This window comes from Epithele typhae (assembly GCF_022376455.1).
Source record: "Epithele typhae strain CBS 203.58 chromosome Unknown BXZ73scaffold_14, whole genome shotgun sequence".
In the NCBI taxonomy this organism is placed as follows: Eukaryota; Fungi; Basidiomycota; class Agaricomycetes; order Polyporales; family Epitheliaceae; genus Epithele; species Epithele typhae.
The window spans coordinates 464,927-484,042 of NW_025954205.1; the positions used below are offsets into that span (position 1 = coordinate 464,927).

The following is a 19,116-nucleotide window of genomic DNA, read 5'->3' on the forward strand; positions in this document are numbered from 1 at the left end:
CGAGGTGCGGAACTCTTCCACACGACCTCCGGAACCAGGCGGTCAGCCGCCGTCCGACTTTGTGTGACACTAGAAACCCGGGGTCTCTCGTTGGTCCGGTACAGATGCCTGCGGGAGATGCTGTGTCGACACAGATGCCTCGCAGGGCAACGTGTGCAAAGCTCGACAGATGCCCCGCCGGTGGCTTTAGTTTGACCGTGCGCGAGGCAGGCACAGGAGGATGACCAGAACATAGAAGATAGACCGAACTCTATGCAAACGAGTCACACCGCCTACGCTGGATATCCCAGGCGCGCGTGGCAGTGTGGGTGGCGGAAAATGTGACCAAGGCCGAACGCGAACGCGTTCCAAATGCGGTGATATCGCTACTCTACGCCCACTGCGCAACATATACCACCCCTGACGGCCAACATCGGAGATCGCAACACACGAGTCCAGCGCCATCATCAGATACCTCAGTCGTCTGAGCGTTGGCATCTCATCCTGCCAAAGTGGAGACGTTCGAAAGCGCTACCACTTCCCAGGATAAGCCAATTGTATCGCGAGCATTGAGCACAACCATCCGACGCTCCTAAGTAGCAGAGGGTGCGAGCTCAATCACCGGATGAGAGACGGAGACAGTGTAACCGAGAAATGGGAGCGGGTTCGAAGCTGAGCGCGTCTGGCTGAATAGTGAATGCAGAAGGCAACGGATTGTTACACAGCGCCTGGAGGCGCGCAGGCACCGAGAAAAGAAAGGCGCGCGGCATATGCTGCGCAGCTACCTCATCTCGTCCGACGTCGATGAGAAGATTCAGAAAGGGTCCAGCACCTGACCTGTCGACGTACACTCGCGGGGGCTATATATTCGCCTTGCGTGGAGAACGGGCAGTATCTGTAAGGGCTATGAAGGTCATGATTGGCGACGAGACGATGGGTATTTCTTCACCGTAGTATTCTACGACGTACGGCTGGGTTGAGCATACTTGAGGTTCCATGAATGCGCATATACCCTGCAGAATTAACATGATTTAGACGGTATATAAAAGACATGCTTTGGAACGGCAGGAGAAAATTTGCGATAATGGAGGATCTCTCAGGCCGCTACGTACCCAGTATGTCAGTCACCTAAAAAATGGTTTTCTCTCTCTTTAACGCAGCCGTCCAATTTTTCCTCGTTTTGTGCGTGTATTACCTGAGGCTCAGAACGCGAAGAAGAGCCCGATGGTAGAGAGCGGGCTGCTAGCCAGCTGCCTACGTATTGGCAGAAAAGCGATCACTCCAACTGAAAGAAACTATCGAAGATGGGGAAGAGACGTACCTTGGCACACCGCACCGCAATTCTGTGGAGTGAAACAGGCCTTGCCAGGAGGGGGGGGGGCTATAGCTTCTCGTGATCGTAGCTCAGGTCGTGGTGAGAGGGAGAGATTTATGAGCCGCCCAAGATACTCGGCTACGTAAGCCACTGCCCAGAACACGAACCGGGCCGGAAAGGGCCGGTACCTGGCTCATCGGACCCAGTGCTCGCCCACAGCCGCTCCCGCCTGAGATGCGGTCTGTGACGTCCATCCAGGGACGAGACGGCTGGAGGGAACATCACGGTATGTGTGGTATGTATCCAGCCCCGTTCTTTCGCAGGCCTGACGGTCCCCAGGGCACGATTACTAGTCCCTTCCCGCATCGCTTCGGGCCTCGGACCACTGTGGCATTGCACCGCGCAGACAGCATTTCTTCACCGTCCAATAAAAACCACAACCATACTCGCACCAATTATTGTACAAAGCGTCAACGTACCGCATCTATTCGTGTATGATCACAACCCGTCCTAAGCATTGTTCATCCTACTGCGACGCCGAGTACTCCTCCAGCTGCGTCTGAATGTCCATCAACTTCTCCATACGTTCCGTCAACCGCTTCCTGGTCACTGCGATCTCCGGATCTTCCTCCATCCACGACTCGAACCGCTTGAGCGATCCGGGCGCATCGACCGCGAGCTCAGCGAGGAGCCGGCCCTGGAGCCCATCCGCGAACTTCTGCACAAAGTCGTGCTGAATCCGAGTCGGGATGTGGTCGATGATTCGCTGTGTCGCTCGCAATCAGTACCAGAACTTGGAATGTAGAGAGCGCGGGCAAACCTTGTACGCGATGTGGAAGAACGCGCGGACCTCCGCCATGACCAGAATCTCGTCCTTGTACTCATCCACGGGGAGCAGCCGCCGGAAGTCGCTCTCGACGAGTGTGGTCGGGTATCCGAGCGTGCGGAGAGCTCCGAGCGCAACAGAAACCTGGTCTGTTGGGTGGGGGTGTCAGCCGTGATCGCGACCAGGTCAGACTGGATACGTACGCTCGCGCTGTTCGACCGTCAGATGCCTGGGCTCACGGGTCACATATGGAGCATGGGCCGTCAGTGTCCCGCTGATGCGGAAGGAGGACTCTTGGTGGTACCGGAGCCACTGGTAGTGCTCGTGCCACCGTTCGGTGCCGACACGGAGATAGTGCACGTTCTGAGTGAAGAATGCGATCTGCTCGTGGTCGAGGGAGCTCATGAGCGCGTCCGAGCAGTCCTTCGCGTGGGTTTTCATCTGTGCCGCAACGAGAGCTCTGATTATGATGGCCAAGAGTTTTAGATGTGCTCCAAGCGGAGATCGTAATGCGAGAACACGAACGTGATGGCGACCTTGAACTTCGGGAACGTCCCAAAAGTAACCTCGATGAGTTCGGCAATGACACTCTCGAGTGTGAGCGTGACGCGCTCGAAGGCCGTCGCGGAAGGGTCCTCCCATTGGTCGACGAAGCCCTTGATGAGCTGCGCTTTGGCATCGAATGGGATGTGTCCTGGGAGCTCCCAGCCAGTGCATCTGCAGAAACCGCGTGAGATGAACTGTGTAGGAAGGATGGGGGGCATTGCTCACTCTTTGATGACCTTGCGCACGTCAACTAGCCCCATGACTTTGCGCCTCGATACCATTTCTAAACCCTGCTTCATAATGAGTGCGAAAGCATCGTCAACAGAGAAACAGCCATACCTCGAAGTGCTCTTGCTGAGGAGGGGTGAGCTCGACCTCGGAATCTGTTTGTGGTATGGACGGCGCACAGACCAGTCCAACAGAAGCCTGGTCCGAATCACCGTCCTCCGAGCGCCCAGAGCCCCCACTTGCGACCGATCCCTGCTCCTCCGGATCATAGGCCTTCTGCGGCACGCGGAACCACGCGTCTAGCCCCTTCGCGCACGCGGCATCCTCCCTCTCTACCGCGTCGAGCTCCCGTGGTCGCCGGAACTCCCGCTCGCACTGCTCCAGCCCGCACTCGAACGGCCAGAACTCCGGCGCGCTCGCGCGCATCGCGTGCTTCATCGTCAGGTACGCCTCGCGCGTGCGGTGCACGAACGTCCGGTCGTCCGCGCGCCCGTGGACAGTGCGGCTCAACGCGACGCAGAAGCCGACGATGCGGTCCAGCGCATCTGCCGTCGCACCCTTCGCGGAGAGCGGCGGGGCGGGGACGGACGCGAGCGCGCGCTGAGTCGACGCGAGGAGGCGCGTGACCTGGGCCATGAGCTTCGGGAGGCTGCGTGCGTGCTATCAGCGCCGACGTTCTCGAGGGGACACGAACGGTGCGCACTCGCGGATGAGGACGCTCATGAGGAGCGCGCTGACGTCACGCACCAGCGCGTCGAGGCCGAGCCGGTTCGCGGCGATGTCTTTCCACGGGGCGTTGGCGGCGAAGAAGCGCGTCGCGCGGCGGGATAGATCGGCGCGCGAGATACCCTCTTTGCGCTCGACGTCGAGGGCCAGCCGCACGGCGTAATATCCCAGTCCGAGCTTGTGTTTGTTGGTTCCCGCGAAAGTCTCCCTCCACAGCTTTGCCGTATCGGTCGCCCCGGCGGCGACGGTGTCGGGTTTGGTGACGATGCCTGAAGGCATCTAGGTGGGCGAGCCTGCAAGCATATCGACGCACAGGAACGTACCGATAGTACGCTTGCCCTCGGGGTCGGCCTCCTTCGCGAGTCGCATCGCCCTCTGGTTCTCAATATTATCTGGAAGAGGTGTGAGGTGTGAGCGTCCGGTGGGACACGGCGCAAGACTGCTCGTACCAACGGCGGGCACGGTGACGAGGATGAAAGTTGAAGAATGTTTGATGTTCTCAGTTACAAGATTCCGAATGAGCCGAATCACCTCCCTGTCCTCATTCTCCACCAGCCCTACATCACAAGCTTCAGCACCTTCCCCAAGTCAACTACTCACCACACTCACCCGGTAAGTCCACGAAGATAAGGTCAGCTCCAGCCGGATCCTCGATGCTGATCACGACCGAATCGCTCACGACCGTCTTGACCGCTTCGTTCTTCCCCTCGACTTTCTCCGTCATCGCCTTGATCTCCTCCGCGTTCTTTGTCTTGAAGGCGTCTCGGGGAAGATGAGGGCAGAGGAGCGTAGCCTGAGCCCGCCGAATCCAGAGCTCCACATCGTCTGAGCGAGAGAGGACTGGCGAGTACCGGGCGTCCGGGGACGGGGAGATGCGCAACGAGATGGTGCAAGACCACGTGGGGCCGGATAGAATGGTACACTCCATCGGGCATCTGTGAGGCGTTAGAAGACTCCAGATAAAATTATAAGGATGGAGGAAAAGCTGACCGCGTGCACATTCCGTCGTCGCGCGGGACCTTCACTCCGGTAACGGCTTCGACGAGGGAGCTCTTCCCGGCTGTTATCGCGTAAGGAGCTTATCCGGATATGCAGCAACGGTGGGCGACTCACCAGACTGGCACCCGATGACGGCCAGGCGAGGGATATTCAGGGCATCCGTCGTCGCGCTGGTGGTCGCGGACATTTCAGCGCGCACACAAGCACAGAGACTACATGAAAGACGTACCCAAGAGCCTTCAAGTCGTGCAAGATCTTGAAAAGAGTCGTTCTGTGGCGAGCATACTCGCTGTCCCCAACGCAGGCGTTTTCGCCCGTCTCGTCGCCCATGATACCGCCGGGAGGCGTGCCCCAGCTGAATTCGGAGCTGGTCGAACCGTCCGAGCCTGCGCGATGACCGGACGTGCCGGACTTTCCGCCCTTGCTGTAGACATACAGCGCTCAGCCCAGTGACATGAAAGAGAGGTTGCATACGCACCCGAGGAAGTTTAGACCAAAGGAGGACTTGCGTTTGTCGTTAGTCATGATGTGGAGAGGGAAGAGAGCGGGGGGTGCTGAGTAGCATGGCGCCGTGCAACGTTGCAGTACATATAGCCCGGTGAGTGGCGTGGGCCTTACAGCAGACTAGCAGTCAAAATCCGCGGATAGATCGTCGTGCGTGCTGCGGTAGCGTGAGGGGGAGTAACTACTGAGTGCAGAGGATGCGTGCTCACGATCTAGGAGAGCTGCTTCCTTGTTCGATCCACAAAGAGCAGCCGTGGTCCCAAGCACGAAGGCGAGTGCTTCTACAGAGAGAGCGGCGCACTCTGCGGTAAGCCGACGCCACAACCTAGATACACGAACAAAGTCGTGCGGAACCCGTAAGACGTACATATGGCGACAGCATGCAACATTCAAGAACAGATAATGTGTCGATTCCCTGGTGCGGTCGAATTTGCCGCTCGAATTACGCGAGGAGGATGCCTGTGTTCTTCCCATCAGCAATGCGTCAAGTAAGAAGCTGCAGGAGGACGTGGCTTCACCCCTAGTGCCTGTGGAGGCAATGGGAATGGTATGCACCGAGGACTTGGCCCCGATACACGCAAAGGCGTGGCGCGATTCATTCGATGGACTGATCCATTGGAACCTTGAGCATCCGAGTAAAGGTTGGGGTCGACCTGCAGCTCGTACGAGGATTTGAACGTATTCGTGGAGAAAAATGGGTGTGCGTTCACATTCGCGTAATGAGACACATGGCAAAGTTCACCAAGCGGTGCGACGACGCGCTTGGATGCCTGAGCCATCGGAATGAGGTCTCCCGGCGGCGCGCTAGTGTACTTAGGACGCTTGAGACGTTCCACAGCATCCGTGTCTTCATCATCCGCCCCTCAGTTTGTGCTTGGCTAGCAATACAGTCGCGACCACCACTGCAGTAAGGGAGAGGGAAGAAGTGAGCTGCAGAAACTGATACAACGAACAAGAAAGACCACGCACCAGACGGGGACGAGAAAGTGCGAGAAGAAACTGCATCTTCCGCAACCCAGTGCAGGAGTCGGGCGAGAAGCATTGCTGATATTCACTGCACCGCTTCATATTGGGGCGGTTCGGACGGTACGCAGCTCACCGCGAGCAGAGAACTCTTCTGATGCAAATGAGAGTGGATGGAGTCATCGGAGCTCGGCAACGTTAACCCGGCCAGCGCTGGTACCTGAGCGTACACGTGACATTCTCGTGACGCCGTCACTACGCGTTGGCGGTCACTAACTTAAGTGCTTCAGCGCCCGCTCGGGTCACATCACGGTCCCTGGCCCATCACGAAACGCGCCCGGACCAGAACTACAGATGGTCGAAGTAGGTCATGTGCAGTCTGCGGAGATCGTCCCTTTCTTTGTCGAACGGACGGTGTCAATTTATGACAGAAAATCGTCATGGTAGAACGGGACCGAGCATCCTAGGCAGGGGTGGTGAGCAGACACGAACATTCGTGAGGGAGTGAATGATAGGACGTTATCATGGCTTGGCTTCGCACAGTTCAGAGCATGGTCACCACCTAGGCGTAGCTTGATCCGAGGTCATCATTTGTGTCTGAGGGATAGAACGGCGCCGTTCATCTACCCGGGTCGGGCTGAGCAGGGCCGGTCGTTCACTCGGGCCGAGATGAACGGCGGTTATCATCCGCTGGGGACGCCATGTTCGCGCATGAGCAGGCCTTCTGAGCGCGGCTATCGGGGTTGATCGTTGTCAGGCGTAAATAAGATCTGGGACGAGGGGCGTAGTGATCATTGCTGCGAGACAAAATGATCAGCGCCAGTTGGGGGCACAGGGATGAGATGAATGAGAGCGCGGTGCAAGACGATCATTTCTTTGTGGGGGAATGACCTGGAAAGACTGATTCAGATGTGCCAGAATGTTTGGCTATCGCCGGTCGACCACAAACGCCCGGATATGCGCGAAATCTAGTATTATTCAGGGCTGTACAGTATGGTTGGTACAGTATGGATGCGGCGAGTAGGCAAGCGAGCGACGAGTCAGGTTGCAACGATAACAGCGGGGTTGTCTGAATGCGAGAGAGCGGGAGGGTTGTTCGAATCGATGTGGGGATATCTAATGGGCGTGCGTAATGAACTCATGAAGCGACAGGTTGCAATGAAAACGGCAGGGTTGTTTGAATCAATGTGGGGATGATATCTAAAGGGCGTGCACAACGAACTCATGCTGCCATCATGATGGCAAAGGCCGAATCTGGGTCGGCCCCCATGACATAGTCGCGAGCCTCCGCAACGGGCGAGAAGATCTCTCTGTCGTCTTTCATCAGCTTACAAGCGGACGGATCACATGAGCACACCAGCACACACCTGTCGTAGAACTCGAGAAGGTCACTCTTCCAGTCGGGCTTCCTAATGCCGAGGTCCAGGACTGCGTTGGAGAACAACTCGTTGACCCAGCCGACGTCAGTCTCTTCCCAGGACTGCTGCGAGCTGAGCGTGAATCGCAACTAGAACGATGATATGGGTTAGTAATAAGCCATCTACGCCAACAACCGGCACCGCTCTTACCAGAGAGGCGGCGTAGATGATGGAATGCACGGTTGAATGTGCAGTGTCGGACTTGGCGGCGACGGACTTCTGACCACGAGGCTTGGAGCTCGACGTCTTAAACTTCTCGGCCTTCGGGCCAAGGTAGAGTGCGCGGTAGAACTGACAACGTGGATGGATGAGAGGAGGTGTTGCAAACAGGGTGTCAGATGCTTACCTTGAGGAGCTCATTTGAGCGAAGGAACACATCGTGGATGGGCACCGTGGTATCCTTCAGCATGTCGAGGTCATAGAATACCCGGGGAAAGTGGTCCGGGGTGATGAGACGTTGACCATTGTTGACTTGTCGACAGTATCTGGTCGTTGTTTAAGGCGGTGAGTCCCAGACGAAACAGAAGTCTGGTTGGCAAACGTACCCTTCGGGATCTGCAAGATAAGCCCTATACTCCTTGCCGATAGGAACCAACAGGCTCGCGCACCCGTAAACGTCGTGATACCCCCTATGAGACTTGTCCTCGATGATGTCAGTCTCGCCAGTCGATGTCACGGGGATGGATACGTAGTAGGTGAGATACATCTTCGAACGGCTGATATCGTCACTGCGGGAGGTGACTCGGAGCTGTGAGATCTGAGAGAGATATCAGATGCGAACACGAGATAGTGCAGGAGAAAGATCTCACATAATTAGATAACTTCCCGAGTATCTTCGGATACTGCTTCAAGTATGGAATATGGTCCTCGAACTCGTCGAGGTATTGGAAGATGATCGGGAAGACATCGCGGTACCGGGCCATTGTATTGCCTTTCTTCGTGGTGACAGCAACGCTGAACAACGGCGTGCAGTGATCCAGAATGCGAGAGCAAAGGAATACTCACCACACTTCCGGGTCTCTGCCATACTCGATTACGGCCCGGGGAAGAACGACCGAGAAGGGTGTATACATGCCTGCCATGCGAATAATCGAGCGGCAGCCGAAGTAGATGTCTTTGACACCTTTCTTAATTTGTTCGGGGACACTGTAGTGTTGCGACGTACATTAGAACAGAGACCAGAGTTGTTGAAAGGGGGACTCACTTGTCGCCCGCATTGAGTGCTTCAAGCTTGGCGAGCCATTCGTCGGAGTAGTAGGGGATGTCTTCCGGCTCCTCATCTGAGTCGTCTTCTGGGTCCTGTCGTGTGAGGGTCTGAAGCGGGGAGGAACCGCGCATGCGATAGGTGACTTCAATGCAGAGGCAAGGCTGCAAGTAGAACCGATGTAACGTACCCTCGAATATGACTGCTGCTGACCGCTAGCAGCCCTGCCGTCGTCCGGCGGTAACATGGATGACGACTGGTGGCTGGGACTGGTGCCTTCATGCTGGGTCCTAGTTGCGCCAGCGAACCTCGGAGAGGGTGTCGGAGTCGTGCGGCTGTTGGTATTGGTCCGTTTGGGCGCGCGGCCAGAAGCCGGCAGATCCGCAGTGCGCTTTGCAGGTCGGGGTGCCTTGCGTGAGGAGCTGGCCATTATTGTGGTATTGTGGGAGGATGGGGATAGAGAGAAAACTATACAATCTGAGGACAGGCCGTCAGCACTCAGCAGCGGAGTGTATCATGAGGCTGAGGTACTGTACAGTGGCAGATTTAAGGTTGAAACTCCCCCAGGACTTGCCTTGCATTTCGTTGGGGACGGGGATAAGAAGTGGAGCTAATGGCGTATAGAAGGAACGAGTAAGCAGGGGTTGACATGAGAGGAAGGAGAGAGACAGACTGGCTAAGCGCACACGCAGGTGCGCGTCGCGTCGCGCGAGCACTTATTCTGAACGGCTCTTCTCCTACGCGCGCTCTCACCTTCCAAGACGCGCTCTCACCTTCCAAGACGCACTCTTGCCCTCCAACGCACGCTCTCGCCCTCCGCCCCACTGCCTTGACCCCACCATGACTTTCAACTGTCCCAACAAAGGCTGTGGTAAAAAATTCAACAACGACAAGCAGTTCGCTCAACATCGACGCCAATGCCGCATGGCCGACGACATTGTTGAAACGTTGAAGAGGCAGACCGCCGAGCTTGACATGTTTGAGTCTCGGAAGAGACGCAGAATTGAGGCCAATGCTGCTAGTCTTTCTCGTCAAGAGCAGGTTCATCGAAGTTGATATTGTTCTCGTTGTTCAAGGCTCACGAGTTACTACTAGCTCCGCACCGGGAACATCACGGTCACACCGCTTCGTCCTGGCGAGCATGCATCTCGAGTCGGCCGTCGCATACAGACACCTCGTCATTTGCGAGACTACATCCCTTCAAGTCCCTCACGAAGCGGACTTCCCTCCCTCTTCTCTGGTTCGTTTTCGGTCAATGCCCAAGCTTCATTGTCACGCCTCCCCAACCCCATCAGGAAAAACACAATTTGCATATTAGCCCTATTGTGCTCTAACACATCTATCCACCAGACTTTTAGCTCTAATGTGGTCTAACACACCTAATCGCCCGACGTTTAGACCAAATGAGAATCAGCACACCTAACACCAAACACATTAGGTCCCACATCTTACTAACATGTCTAATGTGCCGCAAATTTACACACATTAGAAGATGTTGAGGGTGTTTGATACTAGTGCTCCTAATCCTGTAGTCTGGTACTAACGTCTTCTATCGGGAGCGATGATTGCCACGACAATTCACAACAGTATAGAAGTTCTAGAGGATGAAATATATTGGTAGAAACCAGCATAATCTAACTACACTGGGAACAAAGACGTGTTACAGGCCACTAGGACACAAGCAAGGTGGCGATGCAGATGAAGTGGGCGACGCGGGTGGGCCTGTCGTGCACGCACGCACACCAGTCCACGTGGCGCACCGTGGAGCTTTCGGCCCACGACAACGGCGAGCACGACGAAGAGCACCCCACCCAGCATACCCGCGAGGCTCCGCTCCTCCTCCTCTCCCGTCCTCCTCTTGCTTGTCCTCGTCGGCCGGTGCAGTGGGAAGCGCCTCTGCGACGAGCGTCAGGCTCTCGGTCGCTAGTGTGCGCTCGCGCCCGTGAAGACCAGGCGCGGCGGGCGTGGCCGCGAAGTGGGCTGCGAATGCGAGCGAGCGAGCGCGGCAGCGGCGGCGGCTGCTGAAGCGTTCGCGGGATCTGCATCGACGAAGCCTTGGAGCCGGATGGACGGCGGGGCGCGAGGACCAGAGGAATGACGAAGCGGACAACATGGATGTGGGCGAGGCGGGCAAGGTGAGTGAAGCGGGTAACACGGAGGAGATGGGTGAGGCAGACGTCGACGCGGGGGTGAGGCAGAAGCGGACGGGCGATGTGGGCAGGTGACATGAGCGATGCAGTCGTGGGCGAAGTGCCAAGGTGAACGCGGGCGAGGTGGGCGACAGAGACGCACACGACACGACGCGGGCGAGGGCGAGGTGAGCGACACGCGCGGGCGAAGCGGAGCCCGATGAGAGTACATCGCCACCGTGGACGTTCCAAAGCCGTGTGGGCGGAGAGGTCATAGGGAATGGTTCAGGGGGTCGGGGCGCGGGAGGTGGGGAGACAAAGAGCAAATGTAAATGAGAATGGGCAAGGGAGCGTAGCAAAAAAGAGGGGAACGTACCGCAAAGGAGCCGGGGGCGTTGCGGGCGACGGCTAGGGGGAGACCAAGCACGAAGGTTGCACAGCGGCGGGCGGAGGTGAACCGGTGACAGGCGGGCGATGTGCAACCCAGCGGCAACGGCCGCGTAATACGGTCGCGCCGGTATAACAAGCCTCCCGTGCACGTCCTTTAGGTTGACGTGCGCGTTGTGGGGACGGCGTGGCACGGCCGGGGCCTGGGGAGGTGGTGGGCGAGGCGAGGAACACAGGAGGGCAGAACGGGGGACTCACCAAGACCAAGGGGGCCGCAACAGCTCATCGAGGAAGCGGTGGGCAAGAGGCGCGTTTGCGTGCTCCTTGAAGACGTTGCGCCGGGAGGAAAAGTCGAGGAAGATGAGGACGGGAGGACGGGGAGGACGGGCAGCGCGGAGGCAGAGTGACACGCTGGCAGCGCCGGACGCGTGGGAATCGACGCGCGTTGCGTGGGCTCCAGCGCTTGGCGCTGCCAGCACCCTCGTCGTTGATGTCCTCAATGCTCCTCATCGTCTTCTGCTGCCACCTTACCTGTGTTAATCTGCATCGTCCACGTCGCCACGTCGCCCAGTTCTCTCGTCTCGCCTGCGCGTCACCCATCTCGCCCGTCTGGCACCGCGCCCGCCTCTTCCGTCTCGCCCGTGACTTGCACCTCGCCTTGCCTGCCTCGCCCGTCTCACCCACCCCGTCCGTCTCACTTGTGTCGCCCACCTCGCCCGTCTTGCACCCGTACGTCCCACCTCGCCTGCGTCACCCATTTCACGTGCGCCTCGAACCTCGCTCGTCTCGCTCGTCTCTCCCCCGTCTCGCACTTCGCCTGCTTCGTCGGTCTAGTTCGCCTCGCCCATCTTACCCATCTCGCCCACTTCGACCGTGTCACCCACGTCCGTCGCTGCCTCCGTGTCGCCCGCGTTTTGCCCGCGTCGCCCTCCGTCTTAGCCCACGTCTCGCACCTCCCCCGCGTACCCTGCGTCGACCGGACATCTCCCGTGCCCACGTATCACCTGCATCCCCTGGAGTCCCCTGCATCATCCACTTCGCCCGTCTCACCCGTGTCGCTCGCCCGAGTTGCGCGCGTCCCACTGCGTTGCCTGCATGTCATCTGTGTCGCCATCTAGCTCTCACCTGCCTTATTGCGTTAGTCTGGACCCATGTCACCCACGTCGCCACGTCGTCCGTCTCGTCCGCGTCTCGCTTGTTGCTGTCTTGCTCTCTTGTGTCATCCATTTCGCCCGCTTCGTCCTCATCGACTGCGTCTCATCCCTGCGTCGACCTGTCGCCCGCGTTTTGCCCTGCGTCACTTTGTGACCTGCCTCGTTCGCCCACTCGCTCTCGCTCTCGCCGCGTCGCATGTGTCCGTGCCGCCCGCCCTGTCCACGTTGCCTACCTCTTACCTCGCCCGCGTCTCCTGTCTCGCGCTCGCGTCCGCAGCTCGCCTGCGTCTCGCGCCCACGTCCACATCGCCCACGTCCGCATCACCTGTGACGCTTACCTCACCCACCTCGCTCTTGCCCGTGTCACCCGTCTCGCCCGAGTAGATATGTCGCCCACAGACTTTGTTCAGCATCTTTGTTTGTAGTCTACTGTGTACCTTGTAGTATTATGAACAAGAATATATCTGCTTCTCCTTCACGTTTGTGTGATCTATTGAGTGATATTGAAACATATTATGAGCTTGATACATGCCTACTGTGTGTCAATTAGTTCTACAGACCTCCACAATTGCAGCAATTAGACACTGGTTAGACACTAATTAGAGCTAATTAGGACTAATTGGCTCTAAACTTCCAGGGACTTCACTAATTAGTGAATATCCTCTAATATGTCTAAGTTGCACTAATTAGTTCAACTTAGACCCAATTAGCAAGTTGTGTTTTTCCTGATGCCATTCCCCGACATCCCTTCGCCGCAATACCCTGCGTCTGCATCATTTCCATGTGCCCAACCACCTGCAGGCTCCCCATCCCTCGCATCAAATACGGAATACAACCCCACGTCCCAGCGGCCGTTCGTTGACTCTGACACCAACAATTTCGGAGTCTTCCGACGATACTATGGCCGGTCCACGCTCCCCCTCGAGACCCCAGAAGATCACCAAATTCTCGAGGATCTGTGCGATGGGCCTGGGCTCCGTCCTGCTCGCGCCGGCAATCCCCTGCAAGAGCCCACGCTCCAATGGATCGGCAAACCCCAGCAAGAGTGGTACGCTCCTTTCGCTAACCCAACTCAAGCAAATGTTACCCACTGGCGACAATCCCTCACCGGCTCTGGCACCATCTCTCATCCTAGCTTCGACAAGCTCCTCGATATCATGCACGATTCCGTCGTCCATGGATGGGACCCTTTGGAAGATGGCTTCAGCTCTCGCAAGTCTGAGAAGCTTCTCGACGAGCCTCTCACGTCCGCCAATGTCTTCTCCGAAGGCGATTGGCTGAAAGATCCTTTCCCGCTCTCTCTCCCGAAGACTGGCTGCAAAAAGGGTACATCGGAGGCAAACGCTCCGCAGGTTCTCGTACATGGGGGTGTGATCCGTGACATCATGCCGATTGTTCGCGATGTCGCCACTAACACAGAAAGTCGTCATGCCACCCATTATCAGTACCATCCTCACGCTCTCTTCTGGGTCCCGCACGGTCAATCCAAGAAAGCACGCGCACATGCAAGGAAAGCGCGAGCACGAGGCCTCGCGCCGCTACTAGAGGCCGCCCGGGAGCTCGAAAACAGCCCCAGACAATCTGCTCCACCTTCCCCCCTCGGCCTTTATACCGGACCATCCGCACCTCGTCCGATCTCTCCGCGCATGGAACATATGAGGGCGGATAACCGTGCGTATATTCCCTGTGTATACTGCGACTTCGCTTTACTTAATTATGCGATGATAGCACTGTTCTCTCGACCGGCCTCCGATCGTTCACGTTCGCCTCCACCGACTGTCGATCCACCAACCCCAATTCGTGTCTACTCCGATGCTTTTAATTCACCTGCGCTGTTAGCGGAGGAGGAGAAGATTCGCAATCTGCCCCGGAACCCAGCGGACAAGGCCGACATGGAGTACGGCATCATCCCAATGATCCTGTGGTCAGATGCGACACATCTCGCCAATTTCAGTGACGCTAAGATGTGGCCGGTGTACCTCTATTTCGCGCATCTGTGCAAGTACACCCGTGGTCGACCTACTGAATTCACGGCCCACCATATCGCATACATTCCATCGGTGTGTGCACCTCAAAGTCTCTGCTACATCTCACCACTGACACCTTCATAGCTCCCAGACACTATTCAAGAAGCGTATGCAAACATCTTCGGGAAGCCGCCCACAGAGGAGATCATGCGCTTTCTCAAACGAGATCTGTTTCAGCAGATCTGGCTCCGTCTGATGAACACTGATTTTATGGAGGCGTACGAGAAGGGGGTCGTCTATCAGTGCACAGACGGCGTGACTCAGCGGATGTTCCCGCGTTTGTTTGCGTATGCCGCTGATTACCCAGAGAAGTGCGTCCAGCATGGCTTTTTCTCTGCATGACGATTTCTAACGTCACTGTTATACTTTCGATAGGATTCTTGCAACTGCGCTGAAGCCTTTGTCAACGCACCCCTGCCCGACTTGTCTGACAACGATGGATCAATGCTCAGAGGCTGGCTCGCATGAGGACATGAAGCGCCGTTCAGAGCTGGCTCGCACTGACGGGCCGGAACTCCACGACGTCATCACGGCCGCACGAAAACTCCTCTTCAAGGGCTACTCGATTGTCAGTGACCGTGTTCGAGACTTGCTGAAGCAGTTTTCACTCAACCCAATCCGAGTATGTTTCCTTTACATATGCAGATGCGACAATGGACACTCATAATTTGCCTAGAGCGCATTTTCTACAAGGCTAGCGCCCCATGGGGTGAACTCATATGATCTCTTCGCCCCGGATATCATGCATGAATTCGAGTTGGGAGTGTGGAAAGGAACCTTTCACCATGTCATGCGTATGCTTGATTGCCTCGGCAACCCGATTGTGGAAGAATTCAACACTCGGTACGTATAGATCAGGCATGTGAGATTCACAGTGCTGACAACGCCGCTCTTGGTCTTACTAGGATGCGTAGTATGCCAACGTTCGGGAATTATCGCATCCGAAAGGTGATGGGTAACATAGCCTCTCGGAAAGGGCTAGCTGCGCGCGATTATGAAGCTTTCCTTATCGTGAGTATGCTCCCATGCCCGCATTCTTTGTGTGGTACTCAGATATGATATTGTAGATGATGATGCCTGCAATGGAAGGCCTTCTCCCACTCAAACATAATGAGGTCGTCCAAGATCTCCTCTTCGAGCTCGCAAATTTTCATGCGCTCGGCAAGCTCCGTCTACACACGGACGTCACGCTCGATATCATGGAGGAAGCCACGACACTCATGTAGAGAGTATCCGACGCTTCGACGCACTTGCTGCAGCGTCATACCAGACTGTTGAGCAAGAGCATGAAGCGCAAACTCGTGTTCGCCGCGCTCAGGCCAAGGAGTCTACCACCACCAAGCGGAAGGCGAAGTCCAAACTTGTCGAGAAGATCCATCGCAAGGCTAAAAAGTACACAGTCATGCAAACGTACAAGTACCACGCTCTTGGACATTGGGTTCCCTATATCCGGCTACGAGGGCCGATGGATGTTTATTCTACGCAAATTGTTTGTCAATCTCTTCAATCCATCCCTCCTCTTACTCATGCCAGCCAATCTCTCTCTGCAGGGGGAATGTGAGCACAAGCACGTCAAGTTGCTGTTCAGACGGACCAATCGACGCGGCCACGTCTATCAGATCGCGCGCCTCTTCCGTAACGGCACCCGCATTCGCCAGATCAACGAACGCAACCCAGCAAATCAACTGCTACCCAGACAGAGCTCCACGCAGACCCCAACTCAGCCCCCCTCAACGTCTAATTTGGATGTCCCGTCGCCTCCGCAAGGCCCACTGTGCGACCCGCATGAACGCTACGACATTGCGAAGTCCTCAAGTGACGCGATCAAGATTCTGCCGTGGATACGTTCGCATTTTGATGATCCCGCGGTCAAGGTAAGCATTTAGTATTCACATGATGACACTGCCTGACCGCTCACTAACTTTGTAACAGGACTTCTATGTCCGTCTTCGGGAATATGTACTATCGCAAATCCTCGGTGAACGAGAACATTGTGCCCATAACCCCCTCTGGCCTTGGGCGTTCACCCTGGAAGAACACGAAGGGCTGGAGATCACTGATCAGCGCATGTTCTCCCACAAGACCGCTCGCTTCAACTACACGAACTACGCCCTTCGTCGTGAGCAGGACCACATCAACATCCGAACGCATGCCGATGTCATCATGCTTGCCCCTGAAGACTCGTCTCATCCGTATTTGTACGCTCGCGTCATCGGGGTCTTCCATCTCCATGCGCGCTACAATGGCCCTGGAGCGATGTTGCAAAGCTCAACCCTACGACGCTTCGATCTCCTTTGGGTACGGTGGTATGAAGTAGACGAAACCTACCCCGCCGGATTCTCTGGTCGCCGTCAGCATCGTCTCAAGTTTGTCGACCATGAAGCACACCCAGACCACGCTTTCGGCTTCCAGAATCTCAACGATGTTGTCCGTGCGGCGTATATCGTGCCCGCCTTCGATCATGGCCTGTGTGATGACGACCTACCCCCGACATCCCTCGCTCGTGCTGGGTCCAAGGCGCCCTTCTACACATACTACTACGTCATGATGTAAGCATTTGGTCTCACGTCTTTGAATCACACACATCGCTGATTCCGTCACGCAGGTTTGCGGACCGTGACATGTACATGCGCCATCTGGGTGGAGGAGTTGGCCATCAAGGCGAAGGAATCCATGTGGAGGACTCACAGGATAACGCGGCGCGAGATCCACGAATCCGGCCATTGCAGTGGGAGCCTACCAGTGGTGCCCGGCTCGTAGGCGACGACATTGAGCACCCAGATACAGACGTTGTCTATGAGGTCAATTTCTCCTCCGCTGCCACCACCTCTAGCCCCGACAGTGATTCTGAACATCCTCCTCATGCACCACCCGACAACACCCAAGCTCAAGCCTCTCAGCAGGAGAACGTGCCCGAGGCCGGAGATGCCGCCCCACTTCAAGCGGAGGTTGACGACCTCGAGGAGCGCGAGAATGTACATTCCGGAGAGGTTGAGGTTGAAGATGAAGACGCATGCTGGGTGAACGACGGCAAAGATATTGATGAGGTCGAGATCCTTCAGGATCTCGATGGCTGTGGTGACGAAGAAGACCATGACGCTGAGCCGGAGGACGAGTACGATATAACGGGCCATGCTCGCTGGTGACACCCGGGGGACGTCGATGCGGACATCGGTAGGATGACACTCTCTTCCCTGTAATGTGTCCTCATCCTACTCAGTGTCCATGCGGGGATGCAGTGGAGATGGACAGTATTGAATCGCAATTCATCGTCATAGTATACACTTCATGATACAACTACAATCGGGAGCCGAGCGCGCTCACATTGCGCGCAGCGACACAACCCTGCCTACATCCAACCTTCTTCACTCGTGTCGAAGGCGTTTTTGCTCGCGGCCCATCTACACGTGGCTTGTTACACAGAGAAAAAAGACAACGTGAAAGCCGTACCTGAGAAGGAGCCTCATCGTGGTCATCATCGTTGCGACCGCGGACGCGAGGGGGATCATCCGACTCCGGGCTGGGGACGCGTGTTTCTTCATCCCCGGGACTAGCAGAGGCCTCACAAGCGGGAGAGGGGTGTCTCCGAGGCCAATGGATTGACGCAACCAAGTCGTCGGGGTTGATCCAGCGGTTGTTTTCTCCCGTGCATGCCTCATTGAACGCGATCGAGCAGGCCTGCGAAAGCGCCCTCTGGCGACCTCCACTTGGCCACACAACGCGGCTCCCAATGACCGGAGGGGTACACTGACAGGACATAGACGGTGATACTGTGTCCTGGGGGCTTGTGATGTTCGGGAGAGGTCCCTGGCTGCCCAGGAGTCGCCCGGAGATGAGCCGCGTAGAGCGCCGCCAAGAATCATGGAGTGTTGACAGTCCGAGAGGATTCAATGAGGTTGGTGTGTGGAAAGACGTGGCGAGGGAAGTCGAGGGAGACCGGTCGGACCCGAAAGATGGAGAGGAAGCCACAGACAACGTGCCTTGTTGCGGAGAAGAGAGATTGCTAGACACACCGACAGGAACGGGGTTGTTCGAAGAGGTGCGAGAGGGTGATAGAGAGCGAGGCAGAGACTGGGAGAGAGAGGTGCTGTCTGTGTTGGGCAGAGATGGGATGACGGCTAGTCCGACTGCGTCCTCCTCCGTGTCGAAGGCCCTCATGAGTTGCGCGAAGCAATGGGTGATGCGCTCCCGGCGATAGACGATCTCGCCGTGGGTAGAGGCGTCCTCTTTGAAGCAGGTCCTTGCCTCGTTGGTGCAAGTGATCGCGAAGTCAAGCAAAGCATCGCCGAGTAGTCTTGAGCGGCGGGGCTGAGTGCCGGGGACCATTCTGGAGGAGAAGAGTGAAGACGTAGGCACAGAGAAGAGGAATCCGTCTTGAAGCACCCTGCGACGTGCGTCAGATCACGTGGTATCTCGTACTTCCCGGCCACCGGAGCTGGATCAGCAGCTGATCGTCAAATGCTCATTCACTGGTCATCTTATGCTCTGTACTCAGTGTACCCGCGATCATTTGCACATTAACAGATCTAATAATCGTCAGACAGATTGCAAAATGATCGCACAAATTCAGCTCAAGACGATAGTTGATCATATTTCGTCTACTAGACGAACCATGATCATACTTAAAATCGATGACGAAAACAGTTCATGCCGTGATCAACGGGCGCTTTAGAGATCGGCGCCGTTCTATCTCGCGCGCGTTTCGTGATGC

At 56.5% G+C, this 19,116-nt stretch overlaps 3 protein-coding genes across 3 annotated transcripts; 1 reads left to right on the plus strand and 2 right to left on the minus strand.

The window, feature by feature from the left end:
- Positions 1 to 1,820: 1,820 nt before the first annotated feature.
- Positions 1,821 to 4,949, minus strand: BXZ73DRAFT_44451 (P-loop containing nucleoside triphosphate hydrolase protein; the record flags this gene model as incomplete). Its single annotated transcript, XM_048019343.1, has 13 exons — positions 1,821 to 2,060; positions 2,115 to 2,264; positions 2,367 to 2,580; positions 2,646 to 2,837; positions 2,892 to 3,014; positions 3,286 to 3,543; positions 3,598 to 3,889; positions 3,944 to 4,012; positions 4,070 to 4,177; positions 4,230 to 4,555; positions 4,611 to 4,680; positions 4,734 to 4,789; positions 4,849 to 4,949. The coding sequence occupies 13 exons, from the start codon at positions 4,947 to 4,949 to the stop codon at positions 1,821 to 1,823; spliced, it is 2,199 nt and encodes a 732-aa protein (XP_047879510.1).
- A 2,359-nt stretch (positions 4,950 to 7,308) lies between these two features.
- On the minus strand, positions 7,309 to 9,289 carry BXZ73DRAFT_99939 (uncharacterized protein; the record flags this gene model as incomplete). The annotated part of the gene is made up of 10 exons (XM_048028177.1): positions 7,309 to 7,396; positions 7,454 to 7,593; positions 7,655 to 7,795; positions 7,851 to 7,989; positions 8,050 to 8,261; positions 8,314 to 8,458; positions 8,510 to 8,650; positions 8,709 to 8,872; positions 9,017 to 9,185; positions 9,240 to 9,289. The coding sequence occupies 10 exons, from the start codon at positions 9,287 to 9,289 to the stop codon at positions 7,309 to 7,311; spliced, it is 1,389 nt and encodes a 462-aa protein (XP_047879511.1).
- Positions 9,290 to 13,106: 3,817 nt separating this feature from the next.
- Positions 13,107 to 17,551, plus strand: BXZ73DRAFT_99940 (uncharacterized protein; the record flags this gene model as incomplete). The annotated part of the gene is made up of 12 exons (XM_048028178.1): positions 13,107 to 13,704; positions 14,218 to 14,438; positions 14,490 to 14,716; positions 14,781 to 15,027; positions 15,082 to 15,248; positions 15,320 to 15,416; positions 15,473 to 15,575; positions 15,632 to 15,894; positions 15,956 to 16,279; positions 16,338 to 16,703; positions 16,761 to 16,954; positions 17,011 to 17,551. The coding sequence occupies 12 exons, from the start codon at positions 13,107 to 13,109 to the stop codon at positions 17,549 to 17,551; spliced, it is 3,348 nt and encodes a 1,115-aa protein (XP_047879512.1).
- Between the last annotated feature and the right edge of the window lie 1,565 nt (positions 17,552 to 19,116).